At 50.2% G+C, this 26,513-nt stretch overlaps 1 protein-coding gene across 14 annotated transcripts in view; it reads left to right on the forward strand.

Annotated features, from left to right (window-relative positions):
* LOC144773261 (uncharacterized) overlaps window positions 1-26,513 on the forward strand; it is a 7,170,044-nt gene that overhangs the window by 4,248,303 nt on the left and 2,895,228 nt on the right. For all 14 annotated transcript variants that reach the window (XM_078658159.1, XM_078658161.1, XM_078658167.1 and 11 more), the window contains one exon: window positions 21,285-21,363. In XM_078658159.1, coding sequence (XP_078514285.1) covers window positions 21,285-21,363 — 79 coding nt within the window. The remainder of the gene's footprint in view (window positions 1-21,284; window positions 21,364-26,513) is intronic.

A 26,513-nucleotide genomic window follows, 5' to 3' on the forward strand; every position in this document is an offset into this window, starting at 1 on the left:
AGGATGAGGGGGAGAAAGAGATTGCGGAGTCAGATCTGGGGGAGCGGATGAGGGGGGCTGACCCATGAGGGACAATAGGAGGGGAGGCAGGTCTCATTGGTTGAGGGAGGAGGACAGTAGTTCCTATTCCAGGTGTGCGGTGCTAGTGGATTCCTGCGAAGATGTAGGGAGGTAATGCTTGACTATCGGAACACCCAACCGGTTCTCCTTAATGCTTTGATGTGGCATCCTTAGATATAGGATGGGTTGGGTGATGTTGGAGGGACTGACTGGGCCAAGGCACACTGACAGGGGGGGTGGGGGTAGGAGGGAGGGGATAGGAATGTTGGGTTAGAAGTTTTTTTGTACTGTTTTGAATAACATGTGTACGAGCTAACAGGCCATCTGCGAAATGGCCGAGCAAAAGTGAAGGAGATAAGGGTTGTTTGTTATTGAAAACAATAAAAAATTATTTAAAAAAAAAAAAGTATAATGATGAGAAATGCTTTATGCTAGCTTTTTCTCTTTGCCTTTATAGATTATGCAATTGTGATTTTGCATTTGTGTATGTATATATTTGATATGTTATGAATATATTTGAAAATGCGTTGGTCCGCCCGTCTGCCTCGGTGGCACGAAAAAAATGGGTGGAACTGACATCATCACGCCAACGAGGTCCTTTTGTGGCTCCGGTAACGTCACGCGAAGCCGCGGGCGGAGCCGGCCCATTGTGACGTCCTCATCGGCGTTGGGAGAGCTAGGAAAGAATTTCCCGCAGAATGCTGGCGCAGGGGGTGTTAAAAAGGTGAGGAATCCACAGGCAGATATTGTACCCACCATAAAAAGCGTTACCAAAGGTAAGTAACTTGGTCTCTCTTCTTCCTCCTCCTCTACCTCCCCAACCCCTCCTGGTAATGCAGGAAAGCAGCCCTAGATCCGCCATCCTGGATTATGTGCGTCCCGTGGGAGGCCGGCTTACCCATTTTCTACAAGATTGGAAACTAATCACTTTGGACCTTTGGGTTTTAGATCTGGTAGAAAATGGATACGCCCTTCCCTTCAGGGAATTTCCTCCTCCTTATTCTCCTTGCCAGGGGTTTTGCACGGAGGATCATTTCCTTCTCCTTCAGAAGGAGGTTCTTACTCTTTTACAGAAAGGTGCGATAGAGGTGGTTCCGAAGCAGGAAAGGGGTCAGGGTTGCTTCTCCCGGTATTTCATGATCCCCAAGAAAGATGGCAGGTTACATCCTATCCTGGACCTCAGAATCTTGAATCTGTTTCTCAAGCAGGACTGGATGGTGTCTATCAACTTGCAGGATGCGTATTTCCACATCCCATTCCTGTAGTCGCACAGGAAGTATCTCTGTTTTACGGTTGGGTCACAACACTAACAGTTTGCGGTCCTTCCGTTTGGTCTTACTACCGCACCTCGAGTCTTCACCAAGGTGATGGCAGTGGTGGCTGCCCATCTCAGGAGTTCGGGGATTCCAGTTTTCCCTTACCTGGGCGACCGGCTTCCGAAGTCAGGGTTGCCAGAGATAGTGCTTTATGATCTGCAGGTAACAACTCAGCTGTTTTTCGATAAATGTACCCAAGTCTCACCTGGTGCCTTCTCAGCGCAACCTGTTCATAGGGGCAGTACTGGATACCACTGTGTGTCGGGCATTCCCTCCTCCACAAAGGATTCTCGACATTCAGGAAATAATTCCCTTCTTTTACAATGGTGCAGTTGTTCTGTTTCTGAAGGTCCTTCGCCTGCTCGGTCTGTTTGCTACCTGCATCCTGTTGGTCAACCATGCACACTGGCACATGAGGGTGCTCCAGTGCTGTCTCTGCAGGCAGTGGTATCCACACAACGGAGATCTCAGGGAGTCAGTTAGGATCTCCAGAGAAGCTGCAGCGGATCTGTCCTGGTGGAGCGTGGAGGGCAATCTGTCTCAAGGAAAGCCCTTCCATCTTCCTCCATCTGTGGCCACAGTGATAACGGATTCCTCTACTCTAGGGTGGGGTGCTCATCTGGGGGATCAGGAGATCAAGGGTCTTTGGTCTCAAGAGGAGAGGTAGATTTACATCAATCTTCTGGAATTGCGGGCGATACGTTTGGAGCTCAAGGCCTTACTCCCTTCCATTGGTGGTCAGTCGGTTCAAGTCATGACGGACAACACTACCGCAATGTGGTATGTCAACAAACAGGGAGGAGTATGGTCGCACCGCGTCTGCAGAGAGGCGTTGCATCTTTGGTCCTGGGCTCAGGACTAACCCTGGGCGTAGTGGGTGTAGTGAGGCTTCGCGAAGCTACGCGAAGTGGGCGAGTAACTACGCCCAACTACGCACTGCGCGTAGCCCCACTACACGCCACCCTCCTCCCTCCCGCCTCCCTCCTGCCCTCCCTAAATACTTAAATTAAATTTTAGAAATGATTAAAACCCACTTACCTTGTCCGCTGCGTCCCCGGGGCTCCCTCTCGTCATCGCGCGATTCGCGCCGCCGTCTTGGATAGTAATGCGCATGCGCGGCCGCCCGCGCATGCGCATTTCTCGCGAGAATAATCCTCAGGTGTCAGACTGGATCCGGAAAGTTTTTTTACTTAGCAGTACCCCTGCGCGCCAGTACGTGGCGTTGTGCGGCTCCACATCCGTCACTGGCGTCGTGATGACATCTCGGAGACTACTTAGGCGCCATCCATGTGCGCTGACATCAGTTCTTTCTTTTTCCGCGCCGAAAGCACAGATCCGGATTGAGCACGTACCTCGGTCCTTATTTAACCACTTTTTTGAGACTTTGTCGCCTTCTCTTATCTCCTGGTGCATGTAGAGATGCCCGGCTTTAAGTCTTGTGGGTCGTGCCACCGTAATATGTCGGTGGCGGACCCCCATGATGTCTGCCTATACTGACTGGAGATCGACCATGACTCCCGGGACTGTCGGGACTGCCGTGCCATGGCCCCAAAGGCTTGCGGGAATGGTGCCCAAAGTTGCTGGAGGTCCAGCACTCCTCTTACCGCTGCTCCGGGTCTAGGGGCCGTTTGCGGGACCGGAGCAGTCGCTGCTCGGGCTCTAAGTCTTCACCTTCAGATTCCGGTAAGCGACGCCATAAGAAGAAGTTGAAGAAGCGTGTTTGCTCTCCGATGTCCCCCCATCACTACTCGGAGGCAGACGAGGGGGACATGGGCTCTGCCCCTGCGGCTCCTCTGGAGCCTGGGAGTCCCGTGGCCTACCCGCTTACCCGGGTCCATCGGAGACTCCTGAACAGATGCAAGAGTTTCTTGCTGCCATGGACCGCCTGTTTAGGCCTCGGGCTCTTGCTGGCGTGCCTGCGGGCCCCGCGATCCTGTGTCCAGATCCTGTTGGCCCAGCAGCACCACCTCTGGCCCCGGCCCAGGACTCACTGGATCCAGCGCCCATCGGCTCCGGCCCCAGTGCCACAAGGTGCAGCACCGCTGGCTCCGGCCATGGCGCTGCCCTTGGCTCTGGCCCCAGCGCCGCCCCTGGCTCTGCCAGAGGCGCCGCACTGGGTGGCGTTTATCCCTCCCCTGCCCCGGTTCTCGGACCATTTTATTACAACCTGGGATCTACATTGGGATGCTGCTCCCGTTCGGCCCCAGCCAGTGCCATTCACGGCACCGCTCTCGGCACCGCCTCGGCATCGTTGGCCCCCGCTCCAGCCCTGACCCCGCGGCCGGCTCCTTCTACTCTGGAGCTGGATGAGGACTGGGATGGCTCCGAGGACCCCCTTGTGCGGCAGTGTGGCTCCGAGCAGTATTGGGTGGATGACCTTCAGGATCCGGGTGAACTTGATGTGTCTTCTGACCCGTAGTTTGCCTCCCCTCTGCCTACTATGGAGGAGGGTGTTTCCTACACTATGGTACTTCGTCGAGGTCTGGAGGCTCTCCATCTCAACCTCCCTACGGTGACCCTTAAGTCCAACCTCCTTATGAAGGTGCTTCAGACGGCGTCTACGTCGTCGGAACCGCTGCTCCCTTTCAATGAGGCACTTACCGAAGTCTTCTTGAGGACTTGGTTGCGGCCGGCCTTGGGGGCACCAGTGGATAAGAATGTCTCTAGGCGCCATCGCCCGGCGCCTGGTGACCCTGCCTTCTTGACTACTCACCCCACGTCTAAGAGCCTGGTCATTCAGGCCTCAACGTCGCAGAGTGCCTTTCCCACGGCTCCACCGGATAAGGACGCTAAGAAGCTGGACCAATAAGGCAAGAGGTTGTTCTCCTCGGCCAGCTTGGGGTTTCGGTCGGTTAATACCGCCTGCTTATTGGGCCGTTACTCCCACGCTGTGTGGGTTTCGGTAGCAGAGGTCCTGCCTCAGTGTTCTGAAGAGGTCCAGGTCCCAAGCGATTGCGGAGGGCAAGGATGCGGTGAAGTTTGCCATCAGGTGTGGTCAGGACACAGCTGATTCCTTGGGCAGGGCGATTTCCACGACTGTGGCGTTGCGGCGCCATGCCTGGTTGCAGTATACAGGGTTCTGGCCTGATTGTCAGAGCTTACTCATGGATATGCCCTTTGATGGCTCCCGCCACTTTGGCGACAAGACGGACAATGCCCTGGCGCGCTCTAAAGACTCACGGGCAAGTCTTTGGGTCTTTCCACGAGAAGACCTGCTATGCCTGGGTTTCGTTTCTTTCTTGGTGAGGGTAAAGGCGCCCAGGTGCGCTCCTCCACAAAGCCTGCGCAGAACCTGCCTCAGCGTGGCCGTGGACGGGGCTTCAGCAGGGATGGGTCTGGTAACCAGCAGGTGGGTCAGTCTACCTCGACCCCCACTGCTTCCACCTTCAAGCCTTCCTAATCCGAGCTTCAGGGAGCACCCCACGCTGATAGGAGGCAGGGTCCGTCACCACCTCCGCCACTGATGAGAAATCACATCGGACAATTGGGTGCTGCAGAAAGTCTGCCACGGTTACTCTCTCCCCTTTCTGTCCTCCCCTCCAGCCATGCCACCTCGGTACCACCGCATGTCAGGGGATCATTTGGCTCTTCTCCGTCAGGAAGTCTCGGCCCTCCTGGCCAAGGGGGCCATCGAGTATGTTCCCGATCAGGAAGTAGGAAGTGGTTGTTATTCCTACTACTTTCGGGTCCCCAAGAAGGAAAAGAGGGGCTTGCGCCCCATCTTGGTCCATCGGTACGTCAATCGCTTCCTCCGGAAGGAGAAGGTCAAGGTCAATTTCCCTTCCGCCCCCTATTGATCCCTTCTTATCTGGCTCTTGTTGTAATGTCTTTGTCCCTCCCACTGAGTTTCTGCACAACTGGAAATTATTTGATGATGTTTCCTTCCTGTCGTGCCTAAAAAGCATCAATTCAGGATCTCCTCGGGACCCTGTCCCTATGAGGATATTGAAACAACTTGACCTTGAACCACGTAGATTCCTAATGAGGTTACTTAACATCTCTCTTAGTGAATCTCGGGTGGAACAGGAATGGAAACACGCCATGGTCGTTCCCTTACAGAAGAAATCTGGTATGGACATTACTAACCTGGCCAACTTTAGGCCTATATCCCTGCTGCCAGCTTGTTCTAAGATACTAGAACGCCATGTCAACTTTCAGCTAAACGAATTTGTTGAAAATACGGGATATCTCCATCCATCCCAATCAGGCTTTCGCGCCAATTATTCCACCGAATCCGCACTCCTGGGGGTGACTGAGCGACTCCGACACGGTATTGATAGTGGTGAGACCTTTGCGCTTATACTATTGGATTTAAGCGCGGCTTTTGATACCGTGTCGCATTCCATTCTTCTAGAGTCCCTTCACTCCCTTGGTGTTGCGGGATCTGCGCTTGCCTGGGTGGCTTCATTTCTTAATGAGCGTACCTTTCAGGTATTTTCAACCAAAGCTGAATCGGCGATCTGCTCCTCTGCTTATGGCGTTCCGCAGGGGTCTATATTGAGCCCTTTGTTGTTCAATATTTACATCAGACCCCTTGCCACGATTGTAGAGGACGCCGGTCTGTCTATTTATTCCTATGCAGACGACACGCAGATCGTGTTCTCCCTGTCTGACAGTAGGTCTCAGGACACCTCTGCCCTTAAAATCGGCCTTTCTCGGGTTGCAGCCTGGATGCAGGTTAACCTGCTAAAACTCAATGGTGATAAGACCGAGGTTATCGTACTTGGCAAACATAAAGATCTGTGGGGCTCTAGACACTGGCCTAGTGACATGGGTCCACTGCCTACCCCCGTGCCAGTTGTTCGTAACCTCGGCTTTCTAATCGACGAGAAACTCTCGATGCGTCAACAAGCAACTAAGGTCGCTGCAATCTGCTTTAATACTCTACGCTGGTTGCAGAAGATCCTATGGATGCTGCCTGAGTCTACTCGTCGAACTGTTGTCCAGGCTCTTGTAATGTCCCGTATTGACTACGGCAATGTGCTCTATCTGGGAGCTGATAGAGCTACAATGAATATACTCCAGGTTGTGCAGAACTCAGCTGCCCGCCTTCTGTGCAATGTTCCACGCAGAATGTCTGCAACACAAGCCCTATGTGACCTTCATTGGTTAAAAATTGCTGACCGTGTAGCTTTTAAAACTTTGTGCCTTATGTTTAAAATCCGTCAGGGTTCCGCTCCCACATACTTGCACAATCTTGTCCGGCTATACCAGCCAAATCGTCCCCTTAGGTCATCAAATCAAGCCAATTTTGTAATTCCTAGAATTCGCTTGACAAAAATGGGAGGCCGCTCTTTTGCCCATTTGGGGCCGAAGATGTGGAATGCTCTTCCGTTGACGCTCAAAACGGAGACCAATCTCCTGGCTTTTCGCAAAAAGCTAAAAACTTTTCTGTTTTAGTTGGTCAAATGCTTCTGCTTTTCCTGTTTCAGCAATTACCTATCTTTCTTCTTTAGGCTGTCCCTGGCGCGGGGAAACCCTTTATGGGTAGCTGTGCGCAATATAAATTCAATAAAATAATAAAATAAATAAATAAATGCTGACTCTGGCTCAGGTCCTGACTGCCCTGGACCCTGGAGACTGGATGGTAGCGTTGGACTTGCAGGACGCCTATTTTCACATCCCTGTCCTGCCTGCCCACCGGCGTTACCTGCAGTTCTTGGTAGGCCAGGAGCATTTTCAGTTTGCCGTGCTCCCCTTCGGCCTTACCAGCGCCCCTTGAGAGTTCAAGAAAGTGATGGCGGTGGTCACAGTCAGGGGTGTCAGTCTTCCCCTACCTTGATGATTGGTTGTTGAAGGCGGGCTTGCCCCAGACAATCGTCTCCCACCTCCAGACTACGGCCGACCTCCTACATTTGCTGGGAATCTCCATCAATGTGCAGAAGTTGCACCTGAGTCCCTCTCAGAAGCTCCTTTTCATCAGAACTGTTCTGGATTCAACCCTGTTTCGGGTTTATCTTACCGAGCAGTGAGTCCGGAATATTCAGGCTATGATTTCACTCTTTCAGCCTCTATCCTGGGTTTCAGTCAGGGTGACCCTCCGGCTTCTGGGCCTGATGGCCTCCTGCATCCTGCTGGTGACGCATGCCAGATGGCATATGCGGGCTCTGCAGTGGGACCTGAAGTTCCAGTGGGCACAGCATCAGGACAACCTGTCCGATCGCGTCCAGATCTTGGAGGGTGCTGCGCAGCAGTTGCAGTGGTGGCTCACGAACCGCTATTGGGTCAGTGGCATACCACTTTCCCTTCCCCAACCGGAGTGCACAGTGGTGACGGAAGCATCCCTCCAGGGATGGGGAGGCCAAATGGGAGAGGCGGAGATCAGAGGCCTCTGGTCTCCGGCGGAGTCCCGGCTCCATATCACCCTTCTTGAGCTGCGGGTGAACCGGCTTGCACTGAAGGCATTCCTTCCCTCTGTCCGGGGAAGTGTAGTGCAGATGTTCCAGGACAACACCACCGCCATGTGGTATTGCAACAAACAGGGCGGGGTGGGGTCCTGGACCCTTTGTCAAGAGGTTCTGCGCCTCTGGACATGGCTAGAACATCAAGGCATTACCTTGGTGGTTCAACAACTGGCAGGTTCTCTGAACGCCAGGGCGTACGAACTCAGCCGCCGGTGCATGGTGGATCACGAATGGCATCTGAACTCGGACGTGGCGCAAGATCTCTTTCTGCAGTGGGGAGAGCCTTGGTTAGATCTATTCACCATCGAAGAGAACGTGCAATATCATCAGTTCTGTGCGTTGGAATTTCCTAGGCAGCGCTCGCTCGAAGACACTTTTCGTCGCAAGTGGAGCTGCGGTCTATTGTATGCCTTTCCGCCTATACCACTTCTGCCCAGAGTGCTGAAGAAGATCAGGCGCGACCGGGCCCAAGTCATCCTTGTGGTTCTGGACTGGGCTTGAAGAGTCTGGTATCCCGAGCTTCTCAGTAGGAGCGTCGATCCCCCGATCTGTCTGCCTCTTCAGGAGGATCTGTTGCAGCAGCAGGGGACGGTCCTCCACCCAAACCTGTCCAGCCTCCACTTCCATGCATGGAGATTGAGCGGCGGCAGTTGACACCTTTCGGCAGTTGACACCTTTCGTTCTTCCTCCTGAAGTCTGTGATGTCATTCTGACAGCCAGGCATCCCTCCACTAAAACGTTATATGCCTGCCGATGGAATAGATTTGTGGCATGGTGCACAGCAAAAGCTGTAGACCCCCTTTCAACCCCTCTTTCTGAGGTTCTTCTGTTTCTTCTGTCTTTGGCCCAGCAGGGCTCTGCTCTGGGCACTATCAAAGGTTATCTTTCTGCCGTTTCCGCCTTCCTGAGGTTTCCTGATCAGCCATCTCTTTTTAAGTCCCCGGTTGTTAACCGTTTCCTTAAATGCATTATGCACACGTTCCCTCCCGTGCCTTTCATAATGCCTCAATGGGACTTAAATTTGGTCTTGACTTTTCTGATGTCCGCTCCCTTTGAGCCTCTTCATAACTGTCCTTTACATCTTCTTACTTTGAAGACGGCATTCCTGGTAACTATCACTTTTGCCAGAAGAGTGAGTGAGCTCCAGGCGCTTTCTTCTAAACCTCCTTTCCTATCCTTTACTTGATTGGTTGCACTCTGGATTTGGGCTCCTTTTTCTGACTTCTTTCAGAATCTTTTGCCTTCAGCCTTTTGGGAGGTGCTGGAACAACTCCCTATCTTTCTATTCTAGAGTTATTACCTAGCTCTCTATCTCTAACTTCTTTGATGATTGTTGATACTTTCTAATTAGTGCTACAAGAGAATCTCTCTATCTTCAGTAGGACATAGCATAAATCACCAATAGAGACACGTGTCGTATAAAATCTTATACATGTTTGGGGATTAATTCTGGTCATATTCTTCTATACAAATGTATGCGGTGACATCATTTAAGCATGAATCAGCCCCTGTACCAAACATACAAATAAAATATATATATTTGTATTTTTTTCTTGTGTTACTGTACAATTTAAACACTTGTCCTGATGAAGGTGTTGAAAAGAATTTTTGTACCACTGAAACATGCGTCGACCATTCTCCATTGGGAGTCTGCCTAGTGAGACATACAGAAAAAGAAATAGTTATGACGGTTGCATACACAAATGAAATGATACAGTGATTCATATACACTGCTGCAATTTATGAAATGCCTTTATGCTACAGATGAAATGGCTTTTAAATAAGTGTTTCTCCTTTTTGTCACTGTCGGATCCCCTTTGTGTTGCTTAAATTGTATTTTTATTTTACACTATGTATGTCAGGTGAATGAGTGGTATGGTATGGAGTGAGTATGTTGTGGTTATGTATGAGTGTGCTGGGTATATCAGTTATATTGAATTGAATTGATCTGCATCAGATTTCAATGTTGTATGTTTATGTCAAAAATACTCTTAAATTAACTACATTATATAATTGTGTGATTTGGGAACTTAGTACGCTCTCAAATAAATTCTTGTGTGGGTTTTAAAAATGAAAAATATCATATATAAATAAAAAAAAATAAAGAATAATGTCTGTTTATTCACCATTGTCAATTCTATATGATTTCTCTATAGATAGGATACATTTCCTCCTTGTGGGGAACATATAAGCCATTGTCATTCTGTATTTCCTCTATTTGTCTGTATGTGGACTTATTTGAAATGTGAGCTTTCTTGTTTCAATTTACACTGGGTGTATTTGTGTGAATTCTGTGTACTATGTATGCGTTGTCTCTATGGTCGGTCAGCCAGTTTTGCCTCAGTGGCACGGAAAAAATGGGAGGAACTGACGTCATCGTGGCGAACTGGTCCTCTTATGGCTCAGGTGACGTCATGCGGAGCTGCCTGCGGAGCCATAGCATTGCGACGACCTCGTCGACACGGGGAGCTGGGAAACATTTCCGCGGAATGCTGGCGCATGGGATATTCATAAGGTGAGGAATCCACAGGCGGATACTGTATCCACTAAAAAAAGCATTACCGAAGATAATTAACTTCGTCATTAGGGATACTAAATATATCTGGGGATCATGACTGATCTTAGCTGGAAGGAGAATATTATCATGGTAACTCTAGACGTGACAGCTTAGTACACCAGCATTAGGAGAGACATTGGTCTGGCTGCTATCAGAAAGATTTTTAATAGTAGATCAACAAGTGCATGGAGTCACACTGAAATGCTAATCGAGATGATTGAGCTCATCTTGGACAATAATGTCTTTTTATTCAAGGAGGGATGGTACAGACAGAAGCAAGGGGTTGGCATGGGCTCCAGATTTTCTCCCTCATACGCTAATCTGTTCATGGGTTGGTTCGAGGAGATGAAAATCTGGGGCCCAGTCGATTACTGTATTGGATCCTTACAGACAGCCCTTATCACACGGTCCCGCCGTACTCGCTATCAGCAACGGCTCCTCATTCCACAATGTAAACCGCAATTAACGGTTGCAGATTGGATTAATCCCTTGGGAACTTGCGCGAAACCACCATCAACTTCCAGCATCTTTCGTTGCCTTACTCACGGCTGTTCCTGCATGCTATTTTTGGAAGTGCAGTTACACGGCCCCTCTTGGGTCGTATAATTTTGTTCTACAACAGGCATGTTCATTTTTACTGTCCTGAAGCTGATCCCACGTATCTAAGTTAAGGGATCGAAACGTCGACGCCTGTGTACCATATGGCACTTTATATTGTGAAAGTATTGTACAATGGTACTAACGCATAATCAAGTCTACTGATTAATGTTAAACAGACCTCTTGTGTGTAGGTCGCAGGTTGCGCTCCACTCAAATATTTCCTTGACTAAAAAGCATTGTTTAAATAAAAATTCTGTTCGCTGGACAAAGAACGTACTGTCTACTTAGCTTATGTTGATCACCCCAAGTATAATCGTTGTCTAGGGACCCTTGTCTTTAGTAACAATCCATATTATATTGAGGCAGATATATCGATGACTGTCTGATGATATGGACAGGTTCATTCGATAAATTGACCTAATTATTCCAATACCTGAATACCAATGAGTACAATATACAATTCACCTTTGAGCACAGCAAAGAAAGAATCTCCTTTTTGAAAATAGAGTTCTACATAAGAGAGAACCAGATTCATAGCAGACTATATCGTTAAAAACGGCATGTTACTCATTACTGCACGCATCCAGTGCACATCCGTCGCACCAGGTTTGATCCATTAATTATGGCGAACTTGTTTGAGTGAGAAGAAACTGCAGTTTGAAACAGAGTTTGAAGAATGCAAAAAGAATATACTGACACGTTTCAAGTGTAGAGGCTATGACAGCAAGACTCTAAAGAGGGCAGAACAGCGTTTAGATAAACTGAGTCGTAGCGAAACACTGAAAGAACGCACTAAATCAAAGAGGACAGAGGATAAAATAAGGATGATTACAAATTATAACAACTGGCCAGGGGTTTTGATGCGCAGCCTCAACAGACACTGGAACCTCCTGAAGGCTGACAAATCACTTAGCGATTACATCACGGACAAACCTAACATTACATACAGACGGGAGGTTCCCTTAGGAACATACTCAGTCCAAGCAATCCCAGGACTTAGATACAAGATAGTTGGATGAGCAGATACACTAAAGACTTTTACAATTGCGGTCACTGCATTGTGTGCAAATGGGCATGTAACAAAGAGGTGCAATTCACAGGACCCGGAAAAAAGGTTTACAAGATCATTTCCAACATAAATTGCCTCACCAAATACGTTGTGTACGTTAGAGTGTGTAAATGCAAAAAAAGATATGCTGGCAACACAATAAGGGCATTACGTGATAGAATAGGCAAACATATGCATGCAGTCAAGCAAGGAGATATGAGATATCCTCTGGCTGCCCACATGTCACTATGCCCCACGCAAACACAGAACAGATGTTTTGAATTCTATGGAATCGAACAGATAACACGACATCCCAGGGGAGGTAACAGAGAGCTTGCCTTGCGCAGGAAAGAGGCTATGTGGATCCTCAAATTGCACAGTACAGAGACAGGATTGAATATCAACCAAGAATTACATTATTGTCTGGGTAGATAAAATGTCATCACATCTTAATCTGAACTGAATTTATGTATGTGAGGAACAGATGAATAAAAGCCAAAGAGGAGATTCTTACTTACATTCCACGTATGTACTCATTCAGGGCTGTGTTCACGCTTTTATTTTAGTTTTTATTTTATTTCCTAATATCATTTATCCATGTACCTGTTAGATTTGAACTGAATTGAAGTGTCTATGTCTTGCGATAACTCAATTTATTATGCAGGAATCCCTACAATGCCGTGAATAGCGCATATTTTGAAAATAGCACTCGGTTAATTGTATTACTGAATAAGTAATGTACTGCATTTATGTATTTAATTTCAAATTACTCAAGGAGGATGGATTAAGAGACAGGGCATACAAGCCACTCCCTGGCGAAGATTGATACTCACGAGTATGCACTCACTCATTCCAATAGGGGCGGGCTAAAGGATGATCTATGATCCACAAATGCGATACTCAATGGATCATCTTAACTCTTAAGCTAATGGATGTCTCTTCAGTTTTGGATTGGTATCCAGCATGGTTCATTCTTTTTCATTGTTATAGACTCACATACGCGCATGTGTACACACTCATTTTGGTGGTGTACATTTCAGAACACTATGGATTATTTATATTCTCACCTCTTCTTTATGATCACGCTGTTGGCATACAACATTTGGTTGAAATGAATTTTGCATTTCCGATCATACTTTAGCTTATGACCGGCGTTTTAGAAACTCTAAGATGGCCACTGCCGTCGAGGGTCTGTATAGTCCTTCTACTATTTTAACATAGTTTCCAGTGAGAACTGGAAGTTTGTGCTGTGCGCCAGCCACGCTGATGTGTTACGGCGCGTCTATATAAACAGAGTGGTTGGAGGCTCAAACATGTTGCGTAATCAACAAAATGGCACTGATGGCGTCCAGGAGATAAGAGAACTGATATACAGTAAGAATGTGGGAAATGTGGGGTGCTATGTGTTGCGCCAGTAATAGTGTTTGAAAAAGGATTTTTTAGCGGTAGGACCACTTAAATGAAAGCAGGCTAATTCGTTATGAGTTAAGGAATATTCTGAGGCCGGCAGGATATATGCCATGGGGCAATTGTGATGATTTTCATATGTTTATGGACATATCAAGTTTAAGACAATGTTTGGCTTCCGATATGTATTGCAAAAGCTTGAATTGTAGGCAATAGAACAGTAACTAGAGACATAATTTCAATACCCTGACACTGGTAGTGTAAGATGTCTTTGAGGTTGGGCCTGAGGAAAGTCACTTTTAGATTTAACTATAATCAGTGGGATTTGAGCATGGTAGTGTTATGTAAAGGGTTCAGACGTACTAATTTTAATGTGGAGACACAGGTTGTGCATGATGAGGAATTGCTACCCGATAATCATTTTCCTTGAAGGAAAAACATTTCCGATGTCCCCCATTAAGTTGTTTCGGTTATGATTTTTTACAGCTATATAATACAGATCATAACGGGATTATTGGACTCATAGAAACTGTGTTTAAGGACGTCGCAGGAAACAGACACCCCCTGTGGGTTGGAGGTATCACCACAGAAATAGTAGGTATCTTAGTTTTAGGCAAGCACGCTATATTGAGTATACTGGGTTTGAGTAATTCACTTACCCAAACATAACTTATCTTTACAGAAATCCATACTGAGAATACTTAGGCATTTATGACACAAATGTCAACTTGGGGCTCTATAGGGATCATTCTTGTAGGCACTGAACTTTTGTCACTTGGCTTTGGTTGCATGATCTTGCACCTTTTGGACATCTAGACTCACGCGTGTATACCCCTTTATAATCATCGCCATCACGAACTCACGCATATTCACACCCTCATTGGCTTCTCTGTCCTCCATCTTCCTTTGGTAGTTGTTTGTGCCGTATCAGTCTTGGATATTTCTTTCAATTTCGTGAACGTATCCTATCTTGTGCATGACTTTGGGTTATATCCTTTAGATGGATCATTTCAACAACTGAATATTATATCTGAAAGAGACACGTTAGTATTAGATTCCTTACCTTAGAATATCACCAGGCATCAGACTGGATCCGGAAACTTTTGCGTAGCAGTACCCTTGCGCGTCGGTAGGCATCGTCTGCGGCTCCGCGTCCGTCGTAGGCATCGTGGGCGCCGTGATGACGTCGTCGGAGTACTTAGACGCCGCCTCCGCGTGCTGACGTCAGTTCTTCTTTTTTCCGCACCAGCAGCACAGATCTGGAAAAAGCAGTAACCCTAGTCATTTTTTGACTAACTTTTTTGAACGTTTTTGATCATTTCTCGAAGTCTTTCGACTCCGATTGGTGCCGTAGGGATGCCTGGCTTTAAGCACTGCGAGGATTGCGACCGCCTGATGTCGGTCACGGATCCTCACCGCCGGTGTTTAACTTGTCTAGGCGTCAATCACGACGACAAGGCCTGCTCCAACTGCCGGGCCCTCTCTTCGAAAGCCAGGCGGGAGCGGTCCCGCAGGCGACTCGAACTCCGGCAGTTGGTCCCGTGCCGCGAGAGGTCCCGGTCCCATGGGAGGTCGAGGGACAGGTTGCGGACTCGGAGCCACCACAGCTCCGAGAGTAGGCCCCACTCCTCCGGGTCGAAGTCGTCGTCAGGTAAGAGGCACAAGAAGTCCAAGCGGCGTCATCGCTCTTCGGACTCCCCACGACGCTCGCGCGATGCGGCCGGGGATTCGGGTGACACCGCCCACGCGGCTCCGACGGAGTCGCAGGCGCCGCGTTCAGCTCCACACCCTCCGGTCCCTGGGCTAAACGCGACGCCGGAGGAGATCGAGCGCTTCCGCATGGCCATGAGGAGACTCTCTCCTCCGACGGGCTCCGCGGCGCCTTCGGGCCCAGCGGACCCGTCTGGGACCCCTAGCGGGTCGGGGGGATCGGCCCAGACGCCGTCGGGTGCTACGGCCCCGACGCCGCCGACGCCTTCGGGCCCGGCGCCGCAGGTTCCCGCTATCCCGATGCCGCCGGCGCCTTCGGGCCCGGTGCCGAGGGGTTCAGTTGTTCCGGCGCCTTCGGGCCCGGCGCCGCAGGACGACGCTGGACCTCCTTCGGGATCGGGTTCGTCGCCGGCGGACCTTACGACCTCCCCGGCGTCCGACCCTCAGGTGTCGCCTCCGGCGCCGTCCTCGGGCGGCGCCGTCCCCGGTTCCTCCTTCGTTCCTGTTCAGGTGCCGGGACGGCCCCGATGGGCGCCGCTCCAGACGTCGTTTGGGGAGTTTCACTTCTATGAACAGGCCCCATTAGTCGAGAACCCTGAGTTTCAGGAGATGGGTGCTGAAGAGGACTGGGAGGGGTCTGAGGACCCTCTGACCAGGGAGTGTCAGTCTCACGAGGACTGGGCAGGAGACCTTGGGGAGGCCAGTGGCCTGGACACCTCTCCAGACACTGGTTTTGTCTCCCCTCCTACCGTGGCTTCGGAGGAGGGGGCAACCTACAGTGTGGTGCTGATGAGGGTTGCCAAGGCCTTGGGCCTTGAGCTCCCCGTCGCGGCCGTGAGGACTAATCATCTCACTGAGGTCCTTAAACCGCAGTCAAGCTCGGCCAAGCCTCTGCTGCCCTTTAATGAGGCCCTGACCGACGTTCTTCTGGGCACTTGGTCCAAGCCCGCTACGGGTTCGCCCGTAGATAGGAACGTGGCCAGACACCACCGCCCTGCCCCGGACGACCCATGTTTCCTGTCCACCCACCCCACCCCCGAGAGCCTGGTCATCCAGGCCTCCAATTCCCAGACCACGTTCCCGTCGGCCCCGCCGGACAGGGAATCCAAGAGGTATGAGCAGTATGGTAAAAAGATCTTCTCATCCCTTAGTCTGGGTCCGCGGTCTTCCAACACCGCATGCCTCTTGGGCCGTTACACCCACTCTCTGTGGGATACGGTCGCGGAAGTGCTGCCAGAGTGTCCGTTGGAGGTACGGGCCAAACTCGGCCAAGCCCTTGTGGAGGGCCGGGGTGCAGCCAAATATTCCATCAGGTGTGGGCTGAATACCACCGACTCGCTAGGTAGAGCGATGGCAACGACGGTGGCGGTCAGACGGCACGCCTGGCTGAGGTCCGCCAACTTTTCAGCAGATGTCCAGAACACACTCATGGACATGCCGTTCGATGGCCGTCGCCTCTTTGGCGACAAAGCAGACCATGCGCTTGAGCGCTTTAAGGACTCCAGGGCTACGGCCAAGTCCTTGGGCCTCTCGGCCCCGCGCCAGCAATCGGCTGCTTTTCACTTCTTTCGTGGCCACGGAAGGGGTGCGCCCACATGTGCTGCCAGCCACGCTCCGCAGGGCAATACCCAACGCGGTGGCGGCTGTGGGAACCGCCGTCCGGGCGGTCGGGGGCAACGGTGAGGTCAGTCCACACCTTCCCCCGCAGCATCCGCCTCAAAACCCTCCTAGTCCGTGCTTTCAGGCCCATGTGACGCCAGTGGGGGGCAGTGTTCGCCATCACCACCTCCACTGGCGCACTGTCACATCGGACAGGTGGGTGCTGCAGATCGTCCAAAGGGGCTACTCCCTCCCCTTCGAGGCGACGCCTCCAGCCATGCCACCACAGAACCACCGTGTATCGGGGGATCATTTGCGACTTCTGCAGGAGGAAGTTACGGCCCTCTTGGCCAAGGGGGCCATCGAGCACGTTCCTGGGCCAGAAGTAGGGTGTGGTTGTTACTCCCACTATTTTCTGGTACCCAAGAAGGGCAAAGGGGGCCTACGCCCTATCTTGGATCTACGGAACGTCAACGGCTTCCTCCGGAAGGAGAAGTTCAAAATTCTGACACTGGCTCAGGTCTTAGCTACCCTGGACCCGGGAGACTGGATGATAGCGTTGGACTTGCAGGACGCTTATTTCCACATCCCCGTCCTGCCTGCCCACTGGCGCTACCTGCGGTACATGGTTGGCCACAAGCACTTTCAGTTTACCGTGCTCCCCTTCGGCCTTACCAGCGCCCCACGGGTGTTCACGAAGGTGATGGCGGTGGTCGCAGCTCATCTGCGCAGGTTAGGGGTTTCAGTCTTCCCCTACCTCGACGACTGGTTGTTGAAGGCGGGCTCGCCCCAGACAGTCGTCAGCCACCTCCAGACTACGGCAGACCTCCTGCACCAGCTGGGGTTCTCCATCAATGTGCCAAAGTCACACCAGTGCCCCTCTCAGAAGCTCCTCTTCATCGGAGCAGTTCTGGACTCGGCGCGGTTTCGGGTTTATCCACCCGAACAGCGGGTCCGGGATATTCAGGCTCTGATTCCCATCTTTCAGCCGTTATCCCGGGTCTCGGTCAGGTTGACGCTGCGGCTTCTGGGGCTGATGGCCTCCTGCATCCTACTGGTGCATCACGCTAGGTGGCAGATGCGGGCTCTGCAGTGGGACCTGAAGTTTCAGTGGGCCCAGCATCAGGGCAACCTATCCGACCACGTCCTGATCTCTGAGGGCACTGCGAGACAGCTGCAGTGGTGGCTCATGGACCGCGATTGGGTCAGCGGCAGATCCCTCTCCCTTCTCCAACCGGAGCACGTAGTTGTGACGGACGTGTCCCTCCAGGGCTGGGAAGGCCACATGGGAGAGGCGGAGATCAGAGGCCTCTGGTCTCCGGCGGAGGCCCGGCTCCACATCAACCTGTTGGAGCTCCGGGCGATTTGTCTGGCACTGAAGGCATTCCTCCCCTCTGTCCGGGGGAGTGTAGTGCAGGTGTTCACGGACAACACCACCGCTATGTGGTACTGCAACAAACAAGGCGGGGTGGGGTCGTGGACCCTTTGCCAGGAGGCTCTTCGCCTTTGGAAATGGCTGGAACGCCAGGGCGTGACCCTGGTGGCTCAACACCTGGCAGGTTCTCTGAACGCCAGGGCGTACGAGCTCAGCCGTCGGTGCATGATGGATCACGAATGGCGTCTGAACTCGGACGTGGCGCAGAGCCTCTTTCAGCGATGGGGAGAGCCTTGGTTAGATCTATTCGCCACCGAAGAGAACGCGCAATGTCATCTGTTCCGCGCGTTGGAATTTCCAAGGCGGCACTCGCTCGGAGACGCTTTTCGTCGCGAATGGAGTTGCGGTCTGTTGTATGCCTTTCCGCCTATACCACTTCTGCCCAGAGTGCTGAAGAAGATCAAGCGCGACCGGGCCCAAGTCATCCTTGTGGCTCCGGACTGGGCGAGAAGGTACTGGTATCCAGAGCTACTCAGTCTGTCAGTCAATCCCCCGGTTCGTCTGCCTCTTCAGGAGGACCTTCTGTCGCAGCAGCAGGGGACGGTCCTCCACCCGAACCTGTCCAGTCTCCACCTCCATGCTTGGAGATTGAGCGGCGACAGTTGAGGCCATTTGACTTGCCTCCTGAAGTCTGTAATGTCATTCTGGCAGCCAGGCGTCCCTCCACAAAGTTGGTATACGCCTGCAGGTGGAACAGATTTGTGGCATTGTGCACAGCAAAGGCTGTGGATCCTCTTGCTGCCCCTCTCTCTGAGGTTCTTCACTTCCTTCTTTCTCTTGCCCAGCAGGGCTCTGCTCTGGGCACTATCAAGGGCTACCTTTCTGCCCTTTCAGCCTTTCTGAGGCTGTCTGATCAACCTTCTTTGTTCAAGTCCCCTATTGTAAATAGATTTCTAAAAGGCATCACACACACATTCCCTCCTGTTCCATTTGTGATGCCTCAGTGGGACTTGAACCTGGTTCTTACATTTCTGATGTGGCTCCCTTTGAACCACTTCACAACTGTCCTCTCCGCCTTCTTACTCTGAAGACTGCTTTCCTGGTCGCCATCACCTCTGCCAGGAGAGTGAGTGAGCTCCAGGCCCTTTCTTGCACTCCACCTTTCCTTTCTGTCCATCTGGACAAAGTGGTGTTGCGTACTAAGCCATCTTTCCTGCCCAAGGTTGTCACGGCCTTCCATCGGGCAGTCTATCACCTTGCCAACCTTCTTCCCGCCACCGCATCCCTCTAAAGAGGAAGAGCGGCTCCACCGTCTGGACCCAAAACGTGCGCTCTCATTCTACTTGGATCGCACACGCCAGTTCCGAGTGGATGACCAACTCTTTGTTGGTTACGTGGGCGCTAAGAAGGGGAAAGCGGTGCACAAGAGAACCATCTCCCGGTGGATCATCCTGTGTATCCAGGCATGCTACTCCTTGGCTAGGAAGGAGCCCCCTGTTGGATTGCGGGCTCATTCTACCCGAGCAACGGCGGCTACCACTGCCCTGGGCTGCACACGTTTGCAAGACACTACTGCCTGGACAGCCAAGTCCGGAGGGATGGCTTCTTTGGCCGTTCCGTCCTCCAGGACTTTCTGGTGTGATTATTGGTTCGCAGACCCACCACCGGGGTTGGTATTGCTGGGGTATCTATTCTAAGGTAAGGAATCTAATACTAACGTGTCTCTTTCAGATGCACAAGTTACTACTTGTGTAACGATATATCTGTAAGAGACATTAGTTAGTATTAGATTCCTTTACCGACCCACCCATCCTCCCCGTTCTGCGAACCAATATCTAGGGTTAGGGTTGTCCCCTTTCAGGGCCCTAGTTTCATTGGCACCAGTGTTGGTTTTTAACATGGCTCTGCGTTTCTGGCGCGGAAAAGCTGTGTCTAAGAACTGACGTCAGCACGCGGAGGCGGCGTCAAAGTACTCCCACGGCGCCCACGATGCCGACGACGGACGCGGAGCCGCAGACGATGCCTACCGACGCGCAAGGGTACTGCTACGCAAAAGTTTCCGGATCCAGTCTGACGCCTGGGGATATTCTAAGGTAAGGAATCTAATACTAACTAATGTCTCTTACAGATATATCGTTACACAAGTAGTAGCTTGTGCTTTATGTTGACTTGTGGTGCACGAGTTAGGACTTGAGTTGTGTTCTTGTGTTTGTATTTATGCAGCCTTAAAAAAGTCGCGGGACTTATTCCCATGTATGCGATGAAACACGTGTTGGTTGTTTCATTGTGTGAAGATCTACTGAATAAAGGAGAAAAGAAGACAGAGAGAATCTGAAATCTGTGTACAAATTGTGCCTATTTTCTATGCGTCTATCGTTTTTACAAATCTTTGACGTGTGCTGGGCAGTGGGAGTGTAGTTTTATAACTACACTGTGTGTTTCTTTTTAGTTTAACCTACACTATATGATTAATTCTATTACAAAAGCTACTTTACACTCCTTTGGGACTAATCCTGAAGGCTGCTCTCCTCAGCTACCACTTAGGTTTCTATGGTTGTCTAAGATCGCTAAAATCACCATAAGGGTTGTCTGGATTAGTGCTAAGTGATTCAGTTAAATAAGTGTGCACCACATACTAAGCCAGCCTCCTACAAACTCTTTCAATCAATGTCAGTCCATCTGCTTGCCTTGAAAGCTTGAAATAAATAGGTAGAAACTGACATTGTTGGCACCTTTTGCCGCCTGTATCAAGCCAGCGCCCCCTACCACGACTTGAGCGCTTTTAAGTTTCCATATCAAGTCTGATGCCTCTGGTTATTCTACAGGTGAAGAATCTGCAGGTATATCCTCAGGAAAGATTGTTACCTCAGGTAATTAATGTTTTCTTTTGACCCCTAAATCTTTTCATGTTTACTGCACTTGAATATTTTGGGAACTGGTGGGGTTTGGATTGAGCATTGCCATTTAAGCACTCAGTGTCATCATGTTCAGTGACTGCTGCAGAATGTCATATTAACAAATTATACAAGTTTTCTGGGCTGCTAGCATTTGAGTAGTATATGCAAAGGTCTATTTGTGTGTCACATATGTGTGGTTCCTGCACTGGCAATTAGATTGACTTGAAATGCAGACCTGAAAATGGTTTAAAGTCAATTGATTAGGAGCAACAGAGCCCCGAAGATTGTAAACATGTCTTTTAATTTTACAGTGCAAACATCTTTTACTTCATTGGAAAAAGAGACATTAGATTCACCTTTTGGAATTCTTTCTAATCTGCTCTCAGATTCGTAAGTACCTCTTGAGGTTATTTTCAGTGTAACATTATTTAATGATGTAAATATATATAATGTTATTGATAAATGTAAAGAGTTTATCCGAAAACGACTTCTAGCCTCCGATTCCTTACCTTAGAATATTCCCAAGGAATCAGCATTGATTCTGAAATTTTTGAGCAATTCTCTTGTGCACTGTAGATGGTGTTGTTCAAATCCATGAGGTGTCATCATCGTCCATGCCGGAAGTGACGTGCAGTCTTCCTACATAGGTGCTACCCCAGCTTGCTGACCTCAGGTCCTTCTTTTCTGCACCATCAGCGCGGATCCCTACGAGCTCCCCACAGTCATTTTTGTACTTGTTTTTTTAACATTTTGTTGATGTCGACTAGTGTGCCGTTTTCTCTTACTATTATTTTGGACATGTTACCAGTGAAACCTGCTGGGTTCCAGGCTTGTGGTGCCTGTCACAGACAGATGTTTGTGACAGACAGCCTATTTGGTGTGTCTTGGTTCTGGATCAGGACCATGAATTCACAGCCTGAGAGTACAATACTGTGAACCCCAAGGCCATCCGTGAGCGGGCCGTGAATCCTTAGACCACTAGTCAAGCGACTTCACACCACTCCAGGTCTCGTTCACAAGGGAGAGCTCAAGTACACCCTTGGAGTCTCTCACATTGATCTGTGTAGTGACGCCGGATTTCTTCAGGTTAATCTCATTAGAAGAAGTCCAAAAAGTTGAAGTGATCTTTGACTTCTCTGCGTCACTCCCATTCTTTGAACGATATGAGGGATGCAAAAACGGGACCGGAATCAAGAATCCTTGAACCTGTTTCTGGCTATCAGCCGTCATCAGCCAGGATAGCTTGACTCCAGTGGCATGGAGAGCAGGGGACTCACATCTGAACATACCCGTCCCACTCGGGGTGACAAACGCAAAAACAACAATAAATGGACAGAATGCAGAACAATGTCGTACATTCACCCCAGTACAGAGATCTGGGCCTAAATCCATCGTTCTTTTGCTCACCAAGGCACCCCGGTGGAGACATGGCCATATACAAATCAGCCTTGACCCTGTGCCTCATGGGAACAGTCCAGTCCGAACTGCCAAGCCATATCTTCCCTGGATCGGAATCAAGCATCCTAGGACCGGTTTCTGGCTATCAGCCATCATCAGCCAGGATAGCTTGACTCCAGTGGCGTGGAGAGCACGGGACTCATGTCTGAGCATACCAGTCCAACTCGGGGTGACAAATGCAAAAACAACAATTGAAGGACAGAATGCAGAACAATGTCATACATTCAACCCAGTACCGAGATCTGGGCCAAAATCCATCTTTTTTTGCTCACCAAGCCACCCCACTTCAGACATGGCCATATGCAAATCAGCCTTGACCCTGTGCCTCATGGGAACAATTCCAGTACGAACTGCCAAGCCATGTCTTCCCTGGACCGGAATCAAGCATCCTAGGACCGGTTTCTGGCTATCAGCCGTCATCAGCCAGGATAGCTTGACTCCAGTGGAGTGCGGAGCACAGGACTCACGTCTGAGCATACCCATCCCACTCGGGGTGACCAATGCAAAAACAACAATTGATGGACAGAATGCAGAACAATGTCATACATTCACCCCAGTACAGAGATCTGAGCCTAAATCCATCGTTTTTTTGCTCACCAAGCCACCCCAGTTCAGACATGGCCTTATGCAAATCAGCCTTAACCCTGTGCCTCATGGGTACAGTCCAGCCCAATGTGCAAAGCCATGTCTTCCCTGGATTGGAATCAAGCATCCTAGGACCAGTTTCTGGCTATCAGCCATCATCAGCCAGGATAGCTTGACTCCAGTGAGGTGGAGAGCACGGGACTCACGTCTGAGCATACCCGTCCCACTCGGGGTGACAAATGCAAAAACAACAATTGATGGACAGAATGCAGAACAATGTCATACATTCACCCCAGTACAGAGATCTGGGCCTAAATCCATCGTTTTTTTGCTAACCAAGCCACCCCAGTTCAGACGTGGCCATATGCAAATCAGCCATGACACTGTGCCTCATGGGAACAGTCCAGCCCAAACTGCCAAGCCATTTCTTCCCTGGACCGGTATCAAGCATCCTAGGACCGGTTTCTGGCTATCAGCCGTCATCAGCCAGGATAGCTTGACTCCAGTGGCGTGGAGAGCACGGAACTCACGTCTGAGCATACCCGTCCCACTCGAGGTGAAAAATGCAAAAATAACAAATGATGAACAGAATGCAGAACAATGTCATACATTCACCACAGTACAGAGATCTGGGCCTAAAGCCATCATTTTTTTTACTCACCGAGCCACCCCAGTTCAGACATGGCCATATGCAAATCAGCCTTGACCCTGTGCCTCATGGGAACAGTCCAGCCCGAACTGCCAAGCCATGTCTTCCCTGGACCGGATTCAAGCATCCTAGGACAGGTTTCTGGCTATCAGCCGTCATCAGCCAGGATAACTTGACTCCAGTGGCGTGGAGAGCACGGGACTCACGTCTGAGCATACCCGTCCCACTCGGGTGACAAATGCAAATACAAAAATTGATGGACAGAATGCAGAACAAAGTCATACATTCACCCCAGGACAGGGATCTGGGCCTAAATCCATTGTTTTTTTGCTCACCAAGCCACACCAGTTCAGACATGGCCATATGCAAATCAGCCTTGACCCTGTGCCTCATTGGAACTGTCCAGCCCGAACTGCCAAGCCATGTCTTCCCTGGACCAGAATCAAGCATCCTAGGACCGGTTTCCGGCTATCAGACGTCATCAGCCAGGATAGCTTGACTCCAGTGGCGTGGAGAGCACGAGACTCACGTCTGAGCATACCTGTCCCACTCTGGGTGACAAATGCAAAAACAACAATTGATGGCCAGAATGCAGAACAATGTCATACCTTCACCCCAGTACAGAGATCTGGGCCTAAATCCATTGTTTTTTTGCTCACCAAGCCACCACAGTTCACACATGGCCATATGTAAATCAGCCTTGACCCTGTGCTTCATGGGAACAGTCCAGCCCGAACTGCCAAGCCATGTCTTCCCTGGACCGGAATCAAGCATCCTAGGACCGGTTTCTGGCTATCAGCCATCATCAGCCAGGATACCTTGACTCCAGTGGTGTGGAGAGCACAGGACTCTCGTCTGAGCATACCCATCCCACTCGGGGTGACAAATGCAAAAACAACAATTGATGGACAGAATGCAGAACAATGTCATACATTCACCCCAGTACAGAGATCTGAGCCTAAATCCATCGTTTTTTTGCTCACCAAACCACCCCAGTTCAGACATGGCCTTATGCAAATCAGCCTTGACCCTGTGCCTCATGGGTACAGTCTAGCCCAAAGTGCCAAGCCATGACTTCTCTGGATTGGAATCAAGCATCCTAGGACCAGTTTCTGGCTATCAGCCATCATCAGCAAGGATAGCTTGACTCCAGTGACGTGGAGAGCACGGGACTCACGTCTGAGCATACCCGTCCCACTCGGGGTGACAAATGCAAAAACAACAATTGATGGACAGAATGCAGAACAATGTCATACATTCACCCCAGTACAGAGATCTGGGCCTAAATCCATTGTTTTTTTGCTAACCAAGCCATCCCAGTTCAGACATGGCCATATGCAAATCAGCCATGACCCTGTGCCTCATGGGAACAGTCCAGCCCAAACTGCCAAGCCATTTCTTCCCTGGACCGGAATCAAGCATCCTAGGACCGGTTTCTGGCTATCAGCCGTCATCAGCCAGGATAGCTTGACTCCAGTGGCGTGGAGAGCACGGGACTCACGTCTGAGCATACCCGTCCCACTCGGGGTGACAAATGCAAAAACAACAAATGATGAACAGAATGCAGAACAATGTCATACATTCACCCCAGTACAGAGATCTGGGCCTAAATCCATCTTTTTTTGCTCACCAAGCCACCCCAGTTCAGACATGGCCATATGCAAATCAGCCTTGACCCTGTGCCTCATGGGAACAGTCCAGCCCGAACTGTCAAGTCATGTCTTCCCTGGACCGGAATCAAGCATCCTAGGACCGTTTTCTGGCTATCAGCCGTCATCAGCCAGGATAGCTTGACTCCAGTGGAGTGGAGAGCACGGGACTCACGTCTGAGCATACCCGTCCCACTCGGGGTGACAAATGCAAAAAAAAAATTGATGGACAGAATGCAGAACAATGTCATACATTCACCCCAGTACAGAGATCTGGGCCTAAATACATTAGTTTTTTTGTTCACCAAGCCACCCCAGTTCAGACATGGCCATATGCAAATCAGCCATGACCCTGTGCCTCATGGGAACAGTCCAGCCCAAACTGCCAAGCCATTTCTTCCCTGGACCGGAATGTAGGAGAGTAGGGTCTGCAATCCTATGATCACCCAGATTTTTTGCTTTTTGCTGCACTGGTTTACGACTTTCCCTGGCTGTGGGCCTGCTAATCAGACCCACAGCCTAGCTGTTCTCTCTATCCAAATTGTACTCAGGTACTGAATTGGCACTGGGCCCTCTCCAAGTCCCTGTACCCAGGGCTGAGGTGCACCCAGAAGTCTCCCAGGGGCTGAAGCATGTATTGTGCCACCCCTGGATTGACTAACTAAAACTGACACAACTGGCTGCACGACAGCTGGGGCAAGGTGGTGTACTCACCCTTTGCTTTAGATATAGTATACCTATATCTAACCCTAAAATGGACACACAGATCTCCTATCAGTCACTCCTATAGCAGGCCTTAACAATCCTGAAGGCAGAGTGCTTGGAATCGTGTGAGATGGTGCTCTAGCATGAGCTGAGCCTGTCTGCGGCTTTCGGGATCCATCCCTTAGCCGTTTCCATGATATCGCATACCATATACTCTTAAGTGCATTATAATCCTCGCGGTTATGTGCCAACTCTGGTATCGCTTTATCAAAACATGTCGAGTAAGGTGTCATACGAATTGGAATACTAACCCCTCGCCAATTCTGGCGACGGGGTTAGCATTCCACCCTTCTAGAGGGACACGACATGCCTGTAACCTATAACCCGGTTAAAAGTCAGACAGAGCCTTAGCATCCACAAAATGGATGCTGCCACCGAGACACAAGTCTGCCCTCCTGCTGCTGGGAGTCCTCCCAGAGCAGGAGATAAGGACA

This window comes from Lissotriton helveticus, chromosome 8 (genome assembly GCF_964261635.1).
Source record: "Lissotriton helveticus chromosome 8, aLisHel1.1, whole genome shotgun sequence".
In the NCBI taxonomy this organism is placed as follows: domain Eukaryota; kingdom Metazoa; phylum Chordata; class Amphibia; order Caudata; family Salamandridae; genus Lissotriton; species Lissotriton helveticus.